The 24,068-nt window shown below is 40.2% G+C and overlaps 1 protein-coding gene across 1 annotated transcript in view; it reads right to left on the reverse strand.

Moving 5' to 3' along the window:
- ARFGEF3 (ARFGEF family member 3) overlaps positions 1-24,068 on the reverse strand; it is a gene marked incomplete at both ends in the record, with an annotated part of 80,075 nt that overhangs the window by 28,143 nt on the left and 27,864 nt on the right. The window contains 9 exons of the mRNA XM_079532687.1: positions 2,528-3,438; positions 4,171-4,283; positions 5,557-5,881; positions 7,935-8,039; positions 11,213-11,291; positions 12,285-12,327; positions 13,739-13,861; positions 16,341-16,472; positions 19,032-19,100. Coding sequence (XP_079388813.1) covers positions 2,528-3,438; positions 4,171-4,283; positions 5,557-5,881; positions 7,935-8,039; positions 11,213-11,291; positions 12,285-12,327; positions 13,739-13,861; positions 16,341-16,472; positions 19,032-19,100 — 1,900 coding nt within the window. The remainder of the gene's footprint in view (positions 1-2,527; positions 3,439-4,170; positions 4,284-5,556; positions 5,882-7,934; positions 8,040-11,212; positions 11,292-12,284; positions 12,328-13,738; positions 13,862-16,340; positions 16,473-19,031; positions 19,101-24,068) is intronic.

The raw sequence follows: 24,068 nt of genomic DNA on the forward strand, positions 1-24,068 counted from the left end.
TGCCTGAATTAAGATAATGTTGATCATGAATTTTACTTATAAATATCTGCCAGCCATAGCAAACAGCAAGCTTAGTACATTGCCCTAAAACAGACAGGTCATTTAAACTGGCAAGGTCAAAGAGAGCCTACATAAAATGAAACGTTTTGTTCAAGCCAAGACAATATTGACCATTTCTAGACAATTTAGTATTTTTCAGATAGACATCACACTCCAATGTCAGTAGGATCTTTTTAGCATTTATTCTATCTAGCAACAAGCAAGGGAGAGCCTTCTGAAGGAACATTATAACCAGCTTTTAACCAACTGACTTTCAAATCTTACTTTCCTTTAAATTCTGCCTAGCTTTCTTTGCCGATTCCATGCTTAAATTCCTGTGTTAACACCTCAAATTCCTACATTCTTTCATTGTTTTCAGTCCCTACAAAAACAAAACAATGTTACAATGATATTTAAGGATCTAGCTGGTAGGAAAGCTCTATACTAACATATTTCACTGCTCCCTGGTGTAAGAAAAATTAATGAATGAACCAAAGCACGTAAATAAAGACTCAGAAACAAAATTACTATTTCTGCATGGGTTGGTCTCAGAACTGCATCTGTCTCTTCTTCTCAACTTGAATCTTAACTGATATTCAAATTTCCTAATGCAGTCCTGAGGAATTATACATGAACAGATGCTATACATCCAAGGAGTCATGTCAGTTCCTTTAACTTCATCACCTACTTTGTGCCTTGAATTTCTGGTGCTAATGAAGGAGTTCTGAAATAATAATTTAATATTCCCTTCAGATGCAGAATTGGTGCCTCAGAAGCTCTCCGGGAGAGAGTTGCCACCCATGGACACATTTTAAATAGGCCTTCAGACTCATGCCTCTCATCTATACGCGTCCTCACCTCAGAAATATTGATGGACTTGTGTTTAAGATCAGAGGTACACATTAAAGGACTGTTTCAGTCCGTTTGAGCCTCGTTCCAGATGTCCTACTGAAACATGAACTGCACAGACCTTGTGTACAAAAGTACGGGGAATGCCCTATGAAATCACGAAGATCCATCACATCGTGAGGCTAGCTTTCTTAGAAATGTGAAGGCTCTTCCTCAACTCAACAGTCTAAGACCGGCTATCTTTCTAAGAGAAATGTACAAACCAGACAATATAAACTTAATGCAAAAACGGACTGTTATCCTTCTATCTTTTTCACTGTATTAGTCATACTGAATGACAACAAAAGTCATATTTAGCTTTAAAATCCGGAATTTGGCTAGGTATACCTCTTCTAACACTTCAGAACCTTCTACAGGGTAGAATCTGATAGACAAAAGGTTAGGAGAAAGATGTTGTATGCTCATCTACATATGAGCTTTCTAACCGTGGACTTATGCTACAATTTCATTATTTTACAGGAAAATTAATTCTTTGTGACAGGAAGAATTCTTTAAAGCACCTCAATTCAGAATAAAATCAACATCCTTTTAAAGACAACTCCTTTGTTACGAATGCGTTATTACTATCTTCCTGAATCAGGCTTAGTTGGGCAGCATTTAAACAGAAAATCAGCAATATCAGCTTATTTGTGTGGTGTTAACACATTCACCCAGCTTTATATTAAAATTCTAATGTATGACAGCAGAGGCATCCCTTCCGACTCTGTATGAGTAATGCGTACGAGAGCACGAGTGAATGAAGCAATGATTAGGAGAGAAGTGATGGAAAAGGCAATCGTGGTGAATTAAATTTAAGAAACAGAGAAATATATTTTTATGAACATTTCCACCTCTGCTACTGCCAGGAAAAAGAATCCTCTCTAACAATATGTGCATATCTTAGTTATACTATCAACAGGACAGACTTGCCTTTACATAGTTTTTTTTGTTTGTTTGTTTGATTGACCAAGTCAAAATCCCAAATCTAACCTTGAGAGAAGAGTAAGCATTCTACCTCTTACAAGGTAAGATCTTTTAACTATTTTTCAGTTGGTCTGAAATTGAGCTCTCATTTTCCTGTCATGATAAATTACAATATAAAAAAGAGAGCGAGAAAGAGGAGTTGATCCTCTTTTCTTATCTTTTCAATAGCTTACTGTAGTGAGATTTCTATTATGTTCTCTGCAAGGCTTGGCATTATTAATAGTAATGAGGTAACATATTAAGATACTTGAATCCCTTTCAAAACAGGTGACAGTTCTCCCCACATCCCTAGTTCTCATGCTAATGGGCAGCCTCTCCTTAACATCAGCACATGCAAATTTTCTCAACAGATCTTCACAAGCCTTTGAAGAGATATCGTACTACGGAAAAGTTGATCTTACTATTGACTGAGGACATAATCCAGAGTCTGTTAAGTGCTCGTGGATTAACCTGCATATTCAATTTGCCCCACTCTAAAGGAAATATGCTGTAGCAGAGGAATGTGCTTTGTAGAGCACAAACCTTTTTATTCTGGACACATTCTCTGAAGATGAACTCCTACAAGAGAATCTTACAGCGTGCATGTTGGTTGGACAGTAAATATTTGCTTGCAAACCTGAGCAAAAAGCTGAAGAGAAGTTTTGCAGTGCTGCATCCACCTCCTCTATGCTGGGTAGAGCTATGAGCCGAGGAAGAAGAGCTTCAAGTGATTGGATGAAGAGCTGTGCACTGTGCTGGTCTGCTTCCTGGTTTTTCAGCAACTTTAGAGAGAGAGCAGCAGTACGTAAGGACCTGGTACCTGGACAGTCTCGTGGTGTCTGCTCCTCATCAGCCAAGGAGCAATTGTCAGAGCCTATGTCCGAAACATCTGACCGGCCAGAATCCTTCTCTGCTGCCATGGAATACTGATCACATGAATCAAACTCAGTCCTAGAAAGATCCTGATCATCTACACTGAAGTTACTTTCACTGTACCTGGATCCATAAGACCGGGTCTTGCAATCAACTGATAAGAAGTTAGTTATATCTGGATAGACTATGTTGTGGCTTCTCTGAACAACATCTGGCTGGTCAATGGTTTCTGACTCTGGTTCTCTATAATGAATCTCTTTGCTTTCATGTCCAGCTGGAGACGGCAGTGAGTTTTTTTGACTTTCCAGATTATCCTCTGGAGTTGTCTGTCCCATATCTCCTTCCAAAGTGGTCTGACCAGTGTCTGTGGTAACGCTAATGCTAATATCAGGACTTTTCTCATTTCCTGATTCCCAGGCAGGATTTTCTGAGGAAAGAATGCGCCTCTGCCACCTGAAGTCAGCATCATTGATCTCCATGGAGTCCCTGCTTGTCTCAGTCCCATCCTTCAATTCTTCCAGGCGCCGGAGGAGCAGATGGACCTGTTCCTCACTAAGACCCCTGCCATGGCTTAGCTCATCCAGTGCTCCAAGCAGGGCGAATACGCAGGACACTGAAGCATAACATGCTTCAATACCACCCTTGATGCACGCTTCTGTCATCCCATCCATGATACTACAATTAAAACAGAATTTATCTAAGTGATGCAGCATATATAGCGAGCCTGTCATTATCATCCAACACTAACCCTCCCAGAACTAGGAAACACAGAAGTGAAATTGTCCTGTTGTACTACTTCTGGAAAAGAGAACTAGAATTACAACAAATAATTGCATCTCCCGTGTGGACACAGCCAATCTGTAAAGGGAGTGCCAACCAAGGAAATAGTTACTGGGCATTTTTTCCAGCATGCACAGTGCATTTTCCCTTACAGACAAGCACTCACACTGAAAAACGAAACAAACAAGCAATGCTCCCCTCTCCCAACTGAAATTAAGTTATGTGTCCTGAATCAGCAAGAATGCTCTTTATGAGAATGAAGAATGCTTTTTGCTCAATCTGGCAATGTTTCAATTCTGGATTACCTCCTTTGACTTCACCTTGGAAATGTATTTCCAAATAAGCACGATCACTTCATTGCAATGTTAGGACCCATACCTAAGAATTTCCAGCTGTGAAACAATTTATATGGGTATTTTTGTGAACTCCTCAAGGCGGTTACTTTTACAAACAAGCCCAGACTTACTAAAAATCAGTAAAAGCTTTTATCCATCACATTGTTTCACAGCTTATTTCATTTGGGAGATACCCTGACTTGCTCATACGTGGGTATGCTTCTGAAGGTGCAACTATTTAAGTGTCTTGTGCACACAGGTTTAAGAGGATAAAGGAGGAAACAAAGCATACAGCTTGAGAAGATCCAGATGGGACTTTCTTTTAGAAATAGACCTCTTCCTGGATTCTGACTCAGAAGAGCAGGGCCCTGCCAAATCACAAAGCCTCCGAGGACTGCCAAGTATCTGAAGGAAAGGAAACATAAGTTATTAGAGGGTAATTTAAGTGTTATTTAAATACAATAAATGAGTCATAGTTTGGTCAAATGCTAGAACCTGAAGCAGCTGTACTGCAAATTCTCTCAGCAACTAAAACAGCACACTTAAGTTTTATTTATGAAAGCTATCTTTCCTCTTTTTAAAAGGAGAAATGCTTATATAGAAAAATGACATATACAGCATTCATCACATACAGGTTGTTCTCTAGTGCTTTACATTACTGACTGAACATGTTCCAACTGAACTGCAACCAAGACAATCTCAAATGCCTAAATATACAAGTATATTGTATTATATTATATACTGAAGGGAGTTTTGCTCTTCAGTCACCCATTACAAAAAGTCACCCATGCAAAAACACACAAAGTGATTCCTTCCGTGAAGTGATTCCTGAAGTGATATCCTGAAGGTAAAAATATTGAACTAATATTTTCCTAAAATATCTTAAAAATGAAATGCAGATTGTCATCTTGCAATTGTTTAAAATTATAGGAAGGTAAGTGCCAGAATGACTGGGCATTCTGACAGCAACCCTGTGGGTGGTTGTGTGGTGTTAGGAGGGATCTTCAGACAGCCTCTCTAACAAAAATCCTCTAAAGAAACCATTGTTCAAACAAATTATTGATGTTGCTTTGCAGTCCACAACACGAGAAGAATGCAGCCGATGTAAATGTGCTGTTTGAAGAAGTCTCACAAGCACTGCCACAGGTACAGGGTGACAGGCCATAAAGAACTGGCCTTGACAGCCACTTGTGACACTGGCAGCTTCCTTTTGGCTACTCTAATACAGCTCAAGGAAACCATATTTCAAAAATTTGGCACATAATCAAAGCATACATTCCCCTTAATGTCAGGAACACTGCAGTGTGAGGATGAATGTCCTCTACTTCTAGCAAGAGCAGAGAGTGGGGAAAGATGCCAAAGGAGCTGAGAACAGAATCACTACACTGCATGTCATCCAAAAGAGCAGTCATGACTCAGTGATAAGACCCACTCCAAGCGTGAACACAGAGTTGCCATAGCAGCATTATGGAGACAAATATATCTATTACAATTTTGTAAAACTAAAAATATTTATCAGAGTAGCTTTGATGTAAAAATTGTACTCAGAAAGGGGCAACTACAGCACCACTAGTGCTAAAGTATGGAACAGACAAGTATGCACATCTCAGCAATATTTACTGTTAAATTAACGTTTTGCTTTACTTGCATGGATTTGCACCTGGACTTTACATCTTACCTCCTTCATAATTTTGATGGCTTCTACTCGGTGCTGAGGTGGTGGGTAAAGCAATATCCGGTGATACAGAGACTGCAGCACAGGCTTCATGGATTCCACTGTCCCCACCAGTCGAACCAGTTCTGCAGCAATATAGTATATGGTCCGTGCAACAGGCCCACTGAGGGCAGGTGCTGTGGATGAACAGCCTGAACCTCGGCCATGATCAGAGACCCCTGAGGAAGGTGAATCAGCTTCTAGACAGATGCTGCTGTGGGCAGAGGTGATAGTTTTGTCATGGATTGGATTTCCCAGGATTACTACTAGGGCTGGACACAGTTGCTTCCTGAGAAAAAGAGAAAAAGCAGCAGATGGTAATCAGAAAAATCTCACAGGAACAGAATGAAAATAGCCCATAGCACACACTCTTGTTTTAATAATCAGTGAACAGCAGTGGTTAGATTGAATAACAAACTACATGAGGCTCTTTTAAACTCCCAGGCACCAGCAAGCTAGCACATACATAAATGCTTCTGGGTGTTTTATAAAGATGATACTGATTTTCCAAGTTCATATTACTGCACCATGCTGTGTCTTTCATAGAATAGCATACCTCCCTCTTTAATTAGCTACAACATACCTTGAGGTAGGAACACCAAGTTTCTGCTGGCAAGTGTTTCTTCTGTCCAACTTGGGAACTTAAAAAAACCTGACCAAATGGAAAACAATCTCTGCTAACTGCATGGCTTGATGTTCCATTGCTGCTCTGAACATGCATGTATGTCACTAAGCAGCCCTAGCTGCGGGCTTTTGAGAATGCAATTAAAGTCCTCTACAGTAACTCCAAATATGCACTGTAAATTCTCATATGCCAGTAAACACACCACCCTTCCTTAAACTGTCTTTTTGCAGAAATGTTCAAATGATTCCACGTCAGCCAATCCCTTCTCTTCCTCTTCGTCCTCCTCAACAACGTGGTGGAATCAGAGTCAAAACCAACTCTGCCCTCTGTTCATTTAGCTGTTATGTCAGCCTTGCCTTCAGACGCTTGCCATTTTACTCTAGCTTGCAATATCATAACTTATAAAACTTAAATGCTACGTGAGAAAGCAATCCCAAACCCAATTTTCAACCATGTGCCTCAGAGGCTCAGCTGACACCTAGTACATACACCCAGCGACAAGTAATGCTTCAGCATCAAAAGTAAACCAGTACATACATCTTATTTCCCAAGCTTTTCATGCTGCCCAGAATTTTCACTGCCTCTCTTAAAAGACTTTGCTAAAACTGTTCAGCCTCCTAAACTCACAGTATAAAAATCATTTTTAAAACAGATATCAGATAATGATAAATGCTTATTCCATTTATTTAAAATGTAAACAGGGACATTTCCAAATGTATTAATTCACTGCCTCAGAGCAGGCTCAAGTACAGTAGCAACAGCAACATATTCCCCACGTTAGTTCCATCGAAGTGTTTTTGTATCAAACTATGGAGAACACTCTGACAGATGAACAGAGCACTAAATCTTCTTTATCTTTCGAAGAACAAAGGCGATTATCAGTCTGGCTCACAACTTCACTAGACAGTTAATGGATTAGGGAATGCTTATGCTGCTAAAAACTGCAGACATCACCCTAACTATAAACTGTTTCATGTCTTCCTTGTGTTAATTTTATTCAGCTTTAGCATGTACCTGGAGGATACATACTACTTGGTAGCAAAGCAGGTTTAAAAGGTCCTGCCCCTCGTGACTTGCCCTCATGATATAGAAGCACAAACACAAATCTCTGCAGATCTGTAAACTGGATCATCAAAATAACATAAACTTAAATAAAACAGGAAGTGTTTTCTTTTAACTGTGATCATTTCGGTGACCTTGCTTACAGGATGACCCCAAAAACAGACATAGGAGCATAAACAAAGGGCTGTTTGAAATACAAGGGAAGAAACTTTCAAAACGCCATGAAAGAGAATGATGATTTTACACTGAAGCTCCCAGAGGTTTCAGTACGGAGTCTGCATGCAATGCTGCCAAGCGTTATCAGCCTGGAAGACATTCCTGACTTGCAGACACTGAGCACCAGGTTATGCAATTTTTTTCTGGGACAGCAAAGGAAGCTCTGAGTGCTCCTGTACACTGCATCTTTAGAACTGGGCCAGAATTATACAATTCAACTTCAAAATCACAGGGTAAAAGTTGAGCATGAGGTCCTGTGAAATCCTGTATGAAGTACAAAACAAACCGGCAGAGGGTTAATAGAGAGCTCTGCTCTTATCTGATGACTTCCTGCAGGCTTGTTTGCATGGGTGGTGGTGGGGAAAGGCCTTTCTACACTGGGGAAAGGTCACTTCTACTTATAAATTGACTATTTGTATTAGTCTTCAGATCTACTCACCATATCAGATCAGTGAATCCTTTGTGCTGGTGCATGGTTGGAGAGGAGCTGTTTAACATGGAGAGGATGCACTCCAAATAAAGAAGCTGAAGTTGTCGATTGTCACTGGCAAAAAGAAAAGATGCCAGTCATGTCACACTGAAACAAAGATTATTTACTTATTTTCGAGTAACTACATTAGTTTGCTTGAAAACCATACCACAATTTACAGCAGTGATTTATTTTGATACTTCCTATGGATTTACAGTGGTACGATTGCTTTTATCACCCCATTTAATTTGTACAGCTGATGTGCAGCATGAAAATTACCTACTTCTTGTAGGTAATGTAAGGAAAACAGATTTAATTCATCAAATTTCACAGTAAGGAATAAGAAATTGATGCAAAAGATGACAAGAAGGAAAATAGCAATTATTTTTCAAATTCAATCTGAAAACTTGAAGTTGAAGAAACTCTTAAAAAGAGGAAAAATGGATGACCAGAAGAAGTTGGGATTATCAACAATTTCTTCTAGCAATCTTAAGGGCATTTAGACTACTTTCTTCTGGTTATCTTTTTGTTTCCTTGATGAAATCCACAACAGTTGCAAATCAATGTCTATAGGCTAAAACTTACACGATCACACAGCCCCTTTTCAGAGCCTTGTCAGTTATACTCTATAAATCAAACACAAAATGAGCTTAAAGAGGAAGAATGTGAAAGATCCTGAAGTCATTCGGAATCAGTGTGTTTGTAATGTACAATGTACTTGTAACTATTCTCTGAATTAGCTGCAGGATTCAGCAGACAAGAGAAGTTAAGGTCTGCCAAAAGAAGGTAGCTTCCACAGCACTCACATTCTGGTTTACATTTTGAAAACTAAATGTTTTTTGCTGTGCTTTTTTGGTCCAAAATGAGAACTGGACAAATGTATCTCATGATGTGTGAGGGCAGCTCTGAAAGTAATGCCTCCTATTTTATTACACAGGCCACGACATCAGAGGTGACCATTGGTAGCACAGCAGCAGAGGTTTAAACTTCCCAGCAACATTCCATTACATTATTATTTTTTTTTTTTTGCTGTGTGACAGACGGTAGCAGTCTGGCAAAATGGCATCAGAAGCAAAGGTTGGCATTGCATTTCCATGCATTAAAAAGAGCGTGGCCAGCAGGTCGAGGGAGGTGATCCTCCCCCTCTACTCTGCCCTGGTAAGGCCTCATCTGGAGTACTGCGTCCAGTTCTGGGCTCCCCAGTACAAAAAAGACAGGGATCTCTTGGAAAGAGTCCAGCGGAGGGCCACAAAGATGGTGAAGGGCCTGGAGCATCTCTCCTATGAGGAAAGGCTGAGTGAACTGGGTCTGTTCAGCCTTGAGAAAAGAAGACTGAGAGGGGACTTGATCCAGGTCTATAAATATCTAAGGTGTGGGGGGCAGAATGGCGAGGCCTGTCTCTTTTCAGTGGTGAGTGGAGACAGGACAAGGGGAAACGGCCGGAAACTGCAGCATAGGAAGTTCTGCACAAATGTGCGCAAGAACTTCTTTACAGTGAGGTGACGGAGCACTGGAACAGGCTGCCCAGGGAGGTGGTGGAGTCTCCTTCTCTGGAGATGTTCAAGACCTGCCTGGACGCCTACCTGTGCGACCTGCTGTAGGGAACCTGCTTTGGCAGGGGGGTTGGACTCGATGATCTCTGGATCGTCGATCCTTCCAACCCCTATGATTCTGTGACTCTGTGATTTCTCTGTGTGGCAAAAACGGCACACAGTGGCATTCACTAATGCTTGCTGAATGTTTATGGATAACAGTGGAGGTAGTGGATGATGCATTTCAGCAGTGGCAACAGCAAGTTATAAGACAAGCCACATTCCAGATGGCCATGCACTGCTGCCACACCACAAAATGAAGAGCACCTTAATCAGTTCATCCAAATGAACTGGCAGATTATGATCAGGGAACTATGTACGGAACTGAGTATCAGCTTTATTGTATCGGAAACGATTGGCAACATTGGAACATCAAAAAATCTGCACCAAGTGGGTCATACAAATGCTCAAACAGGAATAGAAGGAACACAGTATGTGAGTTTGTCAGGACCTATTGAACCAATGTGAAATAGAAAGTGACAGCTTCCTGGATCACATCATTACTGGTGACGAGATGTGACGTTACTACTATGAGACAGAGTCAAAAGGGCTGTCCATGCCATGTCCATTGCCATGGAGTGGCAATGTAAATTCCCCATGGAAGATAAAATACAAGATGCAGCTTTCAGCAGGTAAAGGAGATGTGAACTGTCTTTTGGAAGACTTCTGTACTTCTCAAAACCTGGACAAACAATCAATTGACCATTATATCATGATGCTGACCAAGCTGATAAAGGCTTGAATTTCCAGAGTCAGGCCAGAAAAGAAGACAGCCTTTCTCTTGTAACATGCCAGGCCTCATATCAGTTTGAAAACTGTGGACTGCCAATCCTAGCTGCACTGACCTGCCACACCCACCATATAGCCCAGATTTGGCACCCTCTGGCTTCCATCCACTCAAGTTGATGAAAGATGATGAAATGTGGGCAACATTTTCCTAGCAACAATGCCATCACAACAGCTGCAAAACAGAGAGTCACCTCTGCTGGTGCAGATTTTTAGAAGCACAGCACACATGCTCTTGTCCACCACTAGAAAAAAAGCATAGCTAATGGCAGCGATCATGTTGAAAAATAGTTTTTTGTAGCTGAGAATTTTCTCTATCAAATAGTGTTATTGTGCTCTTTGTGCATCTGTTGCAGTTTCCATGGAAATAAATAGGAGGCATTACTTTCAGAGCAATCTATGCATGACAGTAAGTAAAGAAATCTGTGAAGAATGTATGCACTTCAAATGAAATTAAATTTTCTGTCACTGTCTGTCTCAGTGTATTTTGTTCACTTAGATATTACAAGTTCTACTACATTTCACCACATGCACTGTAATTGTTCTCTTTACAATTATTGCTTTCATGACATTCAGCAAGCCAAAAAAAGGAAACTTGTCCCTTGACAAGCTCTTCACTACTGTATGGAAGTTATCTACAGATTAGATTTGTTGGAAGCTCTTTAAAGCTAAACAGTGCTAAACAGTGAAATTAGCTTCTCATCTCAAGTGAGAATTAAATTAATGCATTATGAACAGTACTTCTTATCACAAACAATTTAATCACAGTTTTATTCCATAATCTTAGAACTATGACAATACAATCACATATATCAGTGAAACTCCCAATCTCCAGGTAACAAGTTCAAATTATAAACTAAAATAACTCACTTTATGACAGCCTGGAGCTTCTCGCAGAGCACAGTGAGGACAGATACAACATCGTCACAAAGAGACTCAGCTGAAGTACCTCCAAAAAGGACAAAGATCAGAGGCATTACATATTTGCAGGGAGATTACAACCTCAAATCACTGCATGGACTTTCAGAGTTGGTCAAAGCATATAAACAATAGGCAAGGCAGCCAAAATTCAGACAGGACGCAGAAGAAAAAGTCCTAGATTGGAAACTGATCTCCATACAATGACAAAGCAGCAGTATTAAATCCAGAGAGAGCACTGGTGCTTACGCGCATTTAGAAAAGGTTAGCTGAAATTCAATTCAGGTAATAGAATAAGCAAATAATAACTATAAAAAAGGGACTAGCTCCAGTACTTCTCTGGGGAGCTAAACATCTCTGCAGCATTCCCATACAGCTTCTCTCTCATCCACAGAGATCTTAAAAGGGGATCGTTGTTCACTTTCAATATTTTAGCCTCCATCCACACAAGTTGTCCTACAGAAATCCAGTGAGAAAATTCAAAAGCAGGGAATATTTTGAACTCTCAGGGAAGACGGTGGATGATAAGCCAGAATGAGAGCAGAAAAACTCTCTTGTAAGGTTATAATTTGGCAAGTATAACTTCGCTAGTAACGTGCTTTCAAAAGCTGCCATTATACAAATGCCATCCCTGACCCAAAATACAGCAAACACAGCCACTTCCAGATTCTACCATCCTGCTCTATGAGTCTGCTTCAATTTGGGAATCCACTTATTAACTCTTTCTCCAGAGCTCTGAAACACCTTAATTAAAGAAGTTAGCACTGTGAAACAACCATTTATAACTATGTGGAGAGCAATGCTGTTAACATGGCTCAAATGAAGGCACTACTGCCAATATCAGGAGCTAACAGTGCTGTTTCAGTTCTTACCACAAGTAACACAAACAGTAACACGCTATGAAGAAGGTAAAAGATCCTGAAGACGGAATTTCTGTGATTTCAACAGCCGTGTGCTGATGAATGGAAAGTGAAGAATTAATAAGTTGGATTGGAAGGAGTCACTAAAAAAGCTGTACAGATACCTTGACTTTTGAATTTCTGCAGGGCCTCATTATTTTCAATTGTCTGTTGAGAAAAGATAGATGTGCTATAATCAGTGCATGTAGCAGAAAAGTCAACGTACAAGCAATGCTTTAACAGCAGAGCTTTCTTAACAAATCCATGCCCTCTATCTTTATTTTTTTGTTGTTGTTGTTTAAGTGAAACTTAATACCTTACGAAATGTTTAAACAATCACTTAGATCTAAGAAATTCATATCTCATTTAGCTGAAGTGGGATTTGTAAACTCTTAAGGGATTTCCTACATCTACAAAAACACAGCAATAACTAGGCATGTAGGTCTCAATAAAAATAACTGAGAAAAAAAGCACAGTTTAGACTTCACAAGATACTTAGAAACCCAAATCCTCTGAGTATGGGAGAGTTTATCACACCATCATCATTAATATTGCAGTGCCAATACACAAATTAATGACAGTCGGGAATTGGAAATGACCTCTTACATCATTTGGCTCAGCTGTGGTATAGGATTCCTTCTATCAATGCAGTTCTCACATACCTTCACCTACGCTGCATTTAGAGCAGAAATCCAAACTCAACTTCTAAAACAACAATCTTCCTTCTTCCTCCCCCCCCCCCCCCACCTCCCCCCAAGTATTATGGCTAGTAAAATGAACATACTTAGCACACAGAGAAAATAACTTTAAGTAAACCTATGAATTCAGTTCTGCAGGTACTTATTAGGATAAAAATAATCTAGTCCAGCATTCCAAAACAGAAGTGGTCACCTTAACCCAAAACAGGTACAGGGAAAATAATCTGACCTTTACAATTAGTACCTCTTTCTTTATATACAAATATGCATAAACAGATCTAAGAAGCCAATGACATTTCAGATATGCCCAGAACATTTACAGTTTTGCGGACAATGTGTTGGGATTTCACTTAAGCAGCTCCCATGGATTTTAATAATGCAATAAACAGAAGTAATATTTTTGCTAACAACTGAGCAGAAAAAAGATTCCATTAAATTACCTTCATTAAAAAGAGTAGCAATAAAAAACTCAATTACACTTTCAACAGCTGAGAATTTGTTCGGTTGATGTAAATATCTGTAACGTAGGATATTTTGGTGAAAGGATTTCCACAAATCTCAGGTAAACAAGCAAACAAAATAAAAGATAGAAAAGGAAAAGGTCAAAGTAGTCTGACATCAGAACAAAGCCTCTTTTGTTTAACAGAATGAGAACAAAATACGGCCAAATAGAGCCGCCAATGTGAGAGTTGCCTTCCTGATAGACTGCTCTAAGACAGGCACAAAGTCAGAGCCCAACAAAGCTTCCAAATGGGATTAGTTGTGGAAGGCTGAAATAAATTCCATAAGGCACAATAAACCAGTACAGTGCACTGCATTCAGAGAAACTAAACGGTATGCAGCTATGGAATGGAACCATTTGTTGATGCCAGAAGGCTCACCATATTTTCTTGCTTTTGTCGTAACTGTAAAGTCAAGTCACTCAACATTTGGCTGAGGGTTGCCCGCACAGCGGTGTTAATGCTCCGCTGGTGACAGCTAGATACATATGTCTCAATGCAAACCTGATGAGAAACAAGATAGCAATACGTAGATATTAACTGTAACTTACCAGTAACACACTTCAAGAGGATACCAAGGTCTCTTGCATGCAGATAGTCAGCCTGCCTTGTTATTCCATATTGCTTTATTAGCACATGAAAAGCTTTCAGCAATATGGGTAACTGAGTAAACAGCACCAAGTAAAATTCAGCTCATTAGTTAATAAGTCTCACAGCTGCAGGAATGGTAAGGCAAAATTGGCAAAAATCTTCCCCTTCTGTCAAGCCCAACTGAGTTTGGCACTTGCTTTGCACTTAAACAAAAATATATCTTCAAATGTTAGTTTGATTGATCTTTTCTAGAGACTTATTCACAACTATCGCTTGGCAAGTCTGTATTTTGTATGATACAATGTATATGTAAATACACTCCAATCCTTTAAAGTTGTTGTTTTAGTAATAAGTATTCGCCCATCTTTTTTCTGTAATTAGCGTAAGGGCAAATAGTGCCTCATGAGCGTAGTAGCCTTCTATGACACAGTGACTATATCAGTTTACAAGAGAAGATCAACTGATGTTACCCACCTGGACTACTGTAAGGTCTCTGATACGGTCCCAAAAGACACCCTTATCTCTAAATTGGAGAAACATGGATGCAGAGGGTAGACTATTCAGGGGCTAAAGAATTGGCTGGACAGTCACAGCTGGAGGATTGCAGTCCTTAGCTCTGTGCTTAAGTGGAGCCTGGCCATGAATGGTGCCCCCCCAGGGGTTCATCTTCAGACCAGTGTTCTTCAACATCTTAATCAGTGACACAGACATTGAGTGTACCCTCAACAAGTTTGCAGATGACACCAAGCTGAGTGGTGCATTCAATATGACAGAAGGAATGGATGCCATCTAAAGGGATTTCAACAGGCTTGAAAAGTGTGCCCACGTGAACCTAACAAGGTTCAACAAGGCTAAGTACAATGAGCTGCACCTCATCCAGAGCAATCCCTGTCCTGAGTAAAGACTGAGAGAAGAACCTGGTTTAGCCCTGCTGAGGAGGACTTGGGGATTCTGGTAAAAGAAAAACTTGATGAGGGCCAGCTGCGCACATTTGCAGCCCAGAAGGCCAACTATTCTGGCCTTCATCAGAAGAGGAATGGAAAGCAGGGACAGGGAGGTGATTGTCTCCATCTGCTCTGCCCTCATGAGGCCCTACCTGGAGTATTGTGTCCAGGTCTGAGGCCCCCAGCACAAGAAAGATACAGAGCCATTAGTGTTGGTCAAGAGAAGGGCCACAAAGATGATCAGAGGTCTGGAGCACCTCTCCTATAAAGAAAGGTTGAGACAGATGGCCTTGTTCAACCTGGAGAAGAGAAGGTCCTGGGGAAACTTTCCAGTACTTAACTGGAGCTTATAAACAGAGAGAAACTGACTTTTCTCACAGTCTTACAGAGACAAGACTAGGGGGAGTGGTTTTAAACTAAGAGAGGGATATTAGATATTAGGAGGACATTCTTTACTCAGAATGGTCGTGAAGCACTGGAACAGGCTGCCAGAGAAGCTGTGGATGCTCCATCCCTAGAGGTGTTCAAGCCAGTTTGGATGGGGCCCTGAGCAGCCTGATCAAGTGGGTTGCAACTAGATGATATATAAGGTAACTTCCAACAGATACCATCCTATGGTTCTATTATACTGAAGCATATATGTATACACATATGCAGTTATTATTCAATATGGCACATACATCTACATCTGAAAGCCTCTAAATGGCTTTTCTTACTACAGAAGATACTATTGTGATACACCATAAATTACATAAATATTTGCCTTTTAAATACTGGCAATCAGCCTAAAGTTTCCTTAGCTAGGAGAACCCCAGTGAGAAGCCTACAATGAAAGAACATCAGTGTATCATCTAGTTCCCAGCTCCATGCTCAGCTGTTTGCAGTTTTTTGACACTGCGTTGTGACCAAAATTCTGTTGGACTCTTGCCTCAAGATGTTACACAAATAGCTACCAAAGCATAATACAGCTGGGATCCAGGGGATAGGACATTACAAACGGCAGTCTCTCCGTTCTTACTGCTCTTTCTCAAGATTCCAATCCCCTCCCAAAAGAAAGGATTTTATTGATCTTGAGAGCAATTGGCATGTGAAGGTGATTTTGTAAGTTAAAAGAAAGGATCAACTATTCCCATCATTCAGTTACCACCCTCCAGAGAACAAAGAATCCTAAAGCCTATTTACCACAAAGAGTCAGAGAGGCCATACCATTCCAAATGCTGCTGAGCTGCTGGACACGGAGGAACAATTGTTCTCAATCTCTCTTTCTAGAGTTCCTGAATTAATTGATGGAATGCCATTCTCAGAGATAGGCTGACTTTCTGGTAAGAGCATGGTTGATATCATCTTTTTCTTCCCCCCTCCCCATGCCTGTGAAAGAGTGACAGCACTGTCCACGTGAGCTCTGATCTTATGGAAGGTGTGCATTCTGAAATGGCTGGGCAAGGTACCTTTTGAAAAGCCACTGATGAAGGATTGCCAGTAAAAATTCGAGAGCTCAGGGCCCCAAGGAGGTATGCAATGGACATTTTGATCATTTCATGCATTCGGGGACTTCCAGCTCTATTGCATGCAAAACACAACTAAGAGCAAAACACAGAAGGGTTAGCTAATGAAACAACAGAACCAAACAAACTTTCAACATGTAGATGGAAGTAACAAATACACACATGACAAACAACGGTTAGAACATAAGTTACACTTTCTTGTAGTGGTCCAGGCAAGCATGAGAAGTTTCACATAGCAAGATTTAATCTGTTTTCATTACTAGTAATACTTAAACCATATAATGTAGTACTCTTCTTGTTGGATGCTTCATTCATTTTAGGCTGAAAATATTCAGTAAGATTCACGGCGCTATTGATTTGTACATATTAATTGAGAATGACTAGACAGTGCAAAACAACCAGGTGGTAGCCCTGTTTGTCACAGTGAATCCCCAGATTGAAGGTCCACCAGTAACACAGGCAGCATCTTTCCAATCCTGCAGTAGCTCCTGCTTTGCTACAGAGGGCAGGCTAGGAAAAGTAAGGGACCTGAAAAGAAATGCCAAATAGCAGGGATAGTGAAGTGCATAGCTCCTCTCTGCCATCTTTATATTAGAGCAAGTCAGAACAATAAATGCTGGGGCTAAGCAAATGCTGAACTCAGAAATCATTATCTGTTTCCTACCGCCTATACACTGTAGAATTCAGGTAGAAAGGAATACTGAGTCCAACTGATAAAGTCTTTGCCTTACCTAAAACCTGGCTGAACAGAACCTGAGGTATTGCTTGAAGGGATTTGCTAAATAGAAAGAGGTAAGCATTCAGTGAAACAATATTTTCTCAGGGATTGTGGAGAAAATACCTGTACCTCCAAACATACCAAATAAAAACATTAGTGTTCTCTATCATGGTTCATTCTAATTCCGTAGGGGATTTAAAAGCTTTGTTTGTTTTGATGGCAGTTCTTAACAGCACTCATCATGGATCTGACCCATTTTAAAAGAAAAAGAAAACTATCATTGTGGTAACTCATACCACTATACTAGCAAGGATTTTTAAAAGCTGGGATGGACTTTTGGGAAGTGAACTGCAAGTATCTACAACAGCAGGCTTCAACTTCAATAAATGAAAAAATATTTTCTGGATGTTTTAAATGAACAGCAGGTCTATTGTCATCCAGATTTACAGAGAAAACAGAAAACATTATTTCTGATGCAGTTCATAGCACACAGATCATGACTGACTGACCATTTTCCTCTAGTCTTATGCTGAAATCAGAAGGGTTTAGAGCCATTAAATGCTTTTCCCAGCATGTATTTTGTCTAAGTCAGATTTCTTTGCTTGCAGCAGAGATGGACTAAACTGAATTAATCATCTCATGCCCTGCATGTTGGAAAGTTTGCTGCGAAAAACTGCAGCAAGGAAACAATCTGTTTTCTTCTGTTTGGGATGTTAACTTAGGAAGGGTTTAGTAAAACAGTTTGAATGGCTCTAAATACCAGTTCAGCTCAATCTTGCTGCAACCTTGACAGGTGGGCTTACAAAGACTTCCAAAAACAGCCACACTTTATGGAAATGGAAACCTCACATAGCAAAAAGAAACCAAGGGATGAGTTGGGCAGAACATCTGTTTAAACAAAAAAAACTCCCCTCACAAATGGTAAAAACTTCATCTCTGAGGCTTTACATGCACGAATTTCACTGGGAGTCTAGCAAGGAACATTTAAAGAACCCTCTTGTTGTGGTTGGGTCTGAAATATGGCAATATTAAGAACTAATAAGTCTTTATTTTCAAAAAGAACAGTTAGCATACACATTGGGAGGAAATAGATGGTATGCAAAAACTGCAAGGACATGTACGTCATCCTTATATTGCTTCATGGGCATTTCATGGGCTTCATTTAGCTCTCCCCTACATTAACAATATAGTTTCAGAAAACATTCTGTACATAACCATGTGTGCTGTGCAGGAGAATGAAGTATTTCTGTGTCTCATCTCTAACTTGAGTCTACAGTCCAGTGGGTTGCTACACAATTCATACAGAAATGCTCGCTTAGTAGAACTGCACACATATGGTTTTCTACAGCCAAAGCTCCTCTACAACTTAAGACTTTCAGACTAAAATCTGATTGGAAAAAAGGGGAGACACACCTAGTAGCACCTAGATAACACCACGTATCCAGAGGCATAATAAAATCTTTACTTGGACGTATTAGGAAAAATAAACACAAAACTAGAGGGCATATTGTGGCACTTCTGCTGGTGAGGCATGTTGTAGTCCACACATCATCCTTTATTGAAACTCAGTAGTATTAGGGTTGCACCAGAATTAGCACAATACTGCATTATTAAGAACACAAGGATGTTTTCCTATTGCAAAATGCAAAACAAAATAAACATGAGGACTTGTATGCTATAGTACTGCAAGTCCACTATCATCAGTCAATTTCAAAAAGTATGCCTTCTCATGCAAGCCCACCAGTTCTGTACATTTTGTAGTTGTATTTTCATACTAGACAAAGTAGTATGAGCCCTTAAGATGGCAGCTGTGATTTGGACTACTTCAGATGCAGGCAGGATACACACAGAAGACACAGTCTAACTGGAGGGGAAACATTAAATGGCTCCAACAGTGGTACAACTGAGGCACTTACCTCAGCAATCTTCAACACTGAGCTCCCATTCAGCTCAAACGTGGAGGTATATGTTATACAGAGCAAGACCTTGAATCAAAAGAGAGGAAAGAAAGAAAGAAAATTTAAATTTCATTTGTTAATGCTTCTCTTCCCCATTCATGCATTTTCAGCTACCTCTCTTTTCATTTTTAGAGTAGATATCAGAAGCTTTTCAGCACCACGCTACTGGAATAAAGGGGTTGGCAATATCAAGGAACTTAGTTGCTTCCTCCTGAAAAGTTGCAACAGTTGGCACCAGAGGCATAGCCCAATGGACTACTTATCAGTCTCGCACATCTGGCCAAGGAATCTGTGATCAATCTCAGCCTTGAAAACCAGTCGATATTGGTTTCTATTTATACTTCACCCACAAGCTTTCCATGATTCATAATCAGTCCATTCATTTATTACCGCTACTGTGACAAACGAGGGAGGAAAAAATGTATGAAATACAAATTATTATCAGATGACACAGACGCATGTATTATGTGAAACAAGCCATTAATTGCCGCTTGGCACAGAAAGGACTTCCAAGCCTTAGGATACTTCCAGTAAGTATACTGTAGTCACTTGATAATGCACAGTAAAAAGTAATTCTCAGACTCCAGTTCACAAGGGATTAGGAATGAAGGTAGTGTTGTACGATGTTTTCACCATCTGGCAATGTCCTTCCTTCTGCCTTACTCTCTCCCTCATCTCCCTTTCCAATCCCTCCATGGAAATCCCTCTATGGAAGACTGATAGAGTCTGATCTACTGTACTCTTTCTTCACTGTGTTGCCCTTTCCACAGTAAGTTGGAACAATAGAAAATTACTGTAACAGTTTGAAGGAGCAAGCTGGATCACCTCTCATTTGCAAGTCACATCACCTCTGTAGATCATGATGATCTCTACAACCACCTCAAAGTCTTCAAAAAGAACAAAGGAACCACAGACAACTCTAGTACTGCTTAAGCAAGCTGAAGCCCCTGAACCTTCCTCAATACTACTCAATCTCTGCGAGAGTTCTCCTCCGTGCTGTTATTTTGCACCATAGGAGAAAAATCGATTACTAGGAAACAAGCATTTAATAATTTTAGGGCAATTTGAACACTAAATACAAAAGAAGCTCTGAGCGTTATCTGTTTGCTCTTACATGTACAAAGTGCCTGCCCATAAGTGAGTGCATCATTTTTCGGTAGAACATAAATAACCTCCTTCATATTTTGACAGTCAGTGTGAAAAGCTTCTACCCACTGAAATACATGGTATCTTTAGGTTTTTGTTTTTTTGTTTTTTTTTTTGTTTTTTTTTTTTAATTTATTATTCTTTACTTTTTTCAGCAGAAGAATTGTATTTCACTACAGGTTATCACACCTTATCCACAATTTATTTGATTGCATTTTTATAATAAAAAGAAAATACTGGCCAGGGCCTCGTTCCTATTCTTAGGAAAGATGATTATACAACCAGAAGTGTTCCAAGAACAACATTATGTAACAGCAGCTTTATATAGTTTATATATGATATCTAGCCCTGATTCACACTCAATTCTTTGTAAGTAGATGCTGACAGATTTGGACAAACACTAGAGGTAATGAGAAATGAAAAGGACATGCTACTCTTGTGTAGTACAACGTTTGTGTCCTATCATCTTTTTTTTTTTTTTTTTTTTTTTTAACATATTTAGCATTTAGCTTTAGAGATAAACAGTTTCTAAGCCAACTTTCTTCACAGTTTTCAAAATCACAGAAACATACAAAGTTATCTGCCAGACTCTCTATATTCTTGGCTTACTTAACTTGTTCCCATCCTCCCTTACAAATTGTTTCTAAGATCTGGAAGACAGTTTCTGACCATGCACAAGACTGCCCTCAGCTATCATTGCTGTCAGCACTGCTGCAGAGCTCATTTACAGTCTCGGCAATGTTCCAGGCACTTAACTCATGTTTTCTCATTTCAATGGAACAGGATGACAGCAGTTTTTTCTGAGATTACTGGATGAAAGATGGGATTAAACAAACAACCAACCCTTAATCATTCAGATGCACTACAGACACTGATTCTCCAGACAGTATATCCCTGTGGTGGGTTAACCTTGGCTGGCACCCAGGTGCCTACCATGCTGCTCTCATTCCCCCTCTTCATTACGATGGAGAGAATAGTGATGAAAAACTCACAGCCATGATAAAGACAGGGAGTTTGCTCACCAATTACTGTCAAGTAATTTAATTGACTGCAAATTAGTAACAGAGTAGGATACTGAAAAAAACAAACAAAATTCAAACTACCTTCCCTCCTTTCCCCCCTGCTCTTCTTCCCAGACTCAACTCCCCCCAAGCAGTTCAGGGGAACAAGGAATGGAGGCTGTAGTCAGTCCATAATGCTTTATCTCTACAGCTCCTTCATGGTCATCCTCTGCCTGAAGTGGGGTCCTTCCCATAGGATGCTGTCCTTCTTGAACCAATCCTGTGTGGGTTTCCCACAGGCTTTCCATGCATTTCCATGCATTGCTCCAACACAGCTCCATATTATGGGGACCACCCTTCAAGCACTGTTCCAGCATGAACCCCCAAGGGCAGAGCTCCCTCAGCCCTTCCCCACCACAGGCTCCGTTCCATGAGCTGCAGCTCAGGCTCAGGCTGTGGGGCTCTCCTTGGGCTGTATGCCCTTCAGGACACATCCACTGCTGCACCGCAGACTCCTTCATGTCTGCATGGGGAGATCTCTACACAGTGCCTGTGGGCTGCAGAGGGACAACCTACTTCTCCATGGGCCTCTCCTGGGCTGCAAGGAGCTTCTGCTCCACTCCTGGAGCACCTTCTACCCTCCTTCTGTGCTGACCCTGGGGGCTGTAGGGCTGTTTCCTCACATCTTCTTATTTCTCCCTTTCACAGTTGCAACATTTTTTGCCCTCTCTATAAATATGTTATCAATGAGGCACAACCAGCATCACTCACTAGCCCAGCTCAGGGCAGCAGCTGGCTTGTTTTGGAACTGACTCCTAAGTGACACGGGGCAGCTGCTGGGTCCTTCACACAGAGGCCACCACTGCATTACCGTACTACCAATGCAAATCCAATGCAATCCCAGAGGCTGCTTAACTGCTCACAATACTAATTCAAGCAGTCTATATTTAAAAAGTTAAGAAAAGAGACTTTCTTATGCAGTGACATTTTGTTTTCACAACCACTTGTACTGGAGGTGAAAAAACATTTTTATTTCAAAGCATTTCCTAGTACTACTTTTACTACAAAACAAAGTTGAAAATCAGCTTCTGCTTTGCATCACTGTGGTGAAATCTTAATTGGTATGGACTTTAAAACAACCTTTTGTTTTTAGAGGAGCTCAGATAACTGTAGAGATGGTTTCAAAAAAAAAAAATCACACAACCTCTAGGATGTTATAACTGGCTTGTATTATCTTGCAAATGCCTGGATGAGATCAGATTTCCGTAAATGGCCTACCCATAATGAAAACATTAATTTTAATTACTGTTGAAGCTCTGCCTGTCATAGAGCAAGAAATACGATTCCCACTCCTTGGAGTCCCAGGATACCAATTGTAGTATAAGATTGCACACACAGGCAGTTTTCACAATAGGTAAGAATGAAAAAAAAGTGCTTCTACACTGAAATTTAGTAGACACAAAATGACTTACAGTATTCAAACTGAGGTGGAATTTAACTTACATTACAGTGTCTATTTTAAGGAGATCTCTTACAGAGGGAACATTTAGGTTATGAGAGTGCTAAGTGCTGCCAGCCAAGTTCTCCAAGTGCTTAGTACATATTTGTAGTGAAAGGCAATTGTAACACTGAAGAGCCTATGGTGGAATCATGAACTCAACAAGGTGTGGAAGCAAGCAAGCAGTGCCCCCAGGACAGTGAAGGAGGGCAAAGGTACAAATCTTAAAAATAATTGTAATCTCCGATGACAAAAGGATGCTTCATCAATTCACTGCATTTAAGAGTGCAAGTCCAACATCAAAACACCAGTGACACCATTCTACTCTTCCAGCAAAGTCCCATTTTAACATATGTGTTTCTTATATCTGGGATGCATGCAGTCACTTTAGACCTGAGAGAGTTGAATCTTGCAGCCATTTCTAATCTTCTTATGGGACTCATAAAATAAGTCTTTCCTGACTTAATTTACATGTAGTCTAGTAAAATATTATGCATTATATGCTTGAATGATTCCCAAAACTTCCTCCCCTAGAAGAGTAAAAACAATCAGAAAACAAAGTAGGACTACTCATCTTGTTTAATAATTTGACATTTAAAACAGTCAACAGTATTTCTGCAAAATAGAACAGCAGATGTCTTTGTATTCGGCACAATAGCTACTAACCTGGCCAGGTTACATTCTTTGGCTCTGGAAGGAAAACAAGGGCTGAAGAAATAAAGTGCATTAATGAACTTATGCACACAGTGCCATCATGTACCACCATACAAAACACAGTGAGTTTTTAATTATGAAGAGAAAGGAGGCAGTGTCTCCCATGAATTAGTAAGCCCATGAAAGGCCTTGCTATCACCAGCAACTGGTGCTCAGCATTCGGCATGCACCAGGGCTTCAAACGAAAGGGTAGTATCTGCTATGGAAGAGCCTCACAAATTATCAGTGGTGACACGCTGAATGCTCCCAGATGACCGTGCTCATTAGTTTGCTAGACAAGAACAGAACTACTGCTGAGCACTATTTATGGTGGTGTGAAAACAACTGAAACTTCTGCATACGTAGTACAGTTGTAGGAAGAAGTGATTTAAAGCAATTGCTTAACGGATATTTAACTGGCTTTCTTAATAGCTCTTACAGCGACTTTGTCATTAGAAATGTAATACTCAAGAGAAAGGAAGGTTTTTGAAGAAAATGAAAAGGTTGAGCAGCATTGCTAGGCTTGCATTTTGTGCTTCACAGGTTACAATGTATTTAGGTACACTGCAGTACTTCATGAACCCGAAGACAGTTCAAGTGAGCAAAAAAAAAAAAAACCAAAAACTAAAAAACAAAACAACTGAAAGATGTCAAAGT

This window comes from Tetrao urogallus, assembly GCF_951394365.1.
Source record: "Tetrao urogallus genome assembly, chromosome: 2".
Classification (NCBI taxonomy): Eukaryota; Metazoa; Chordata; class Aves; order Galliformes; family Phasianidae; genus Tetrao; species Tetrao urogallus.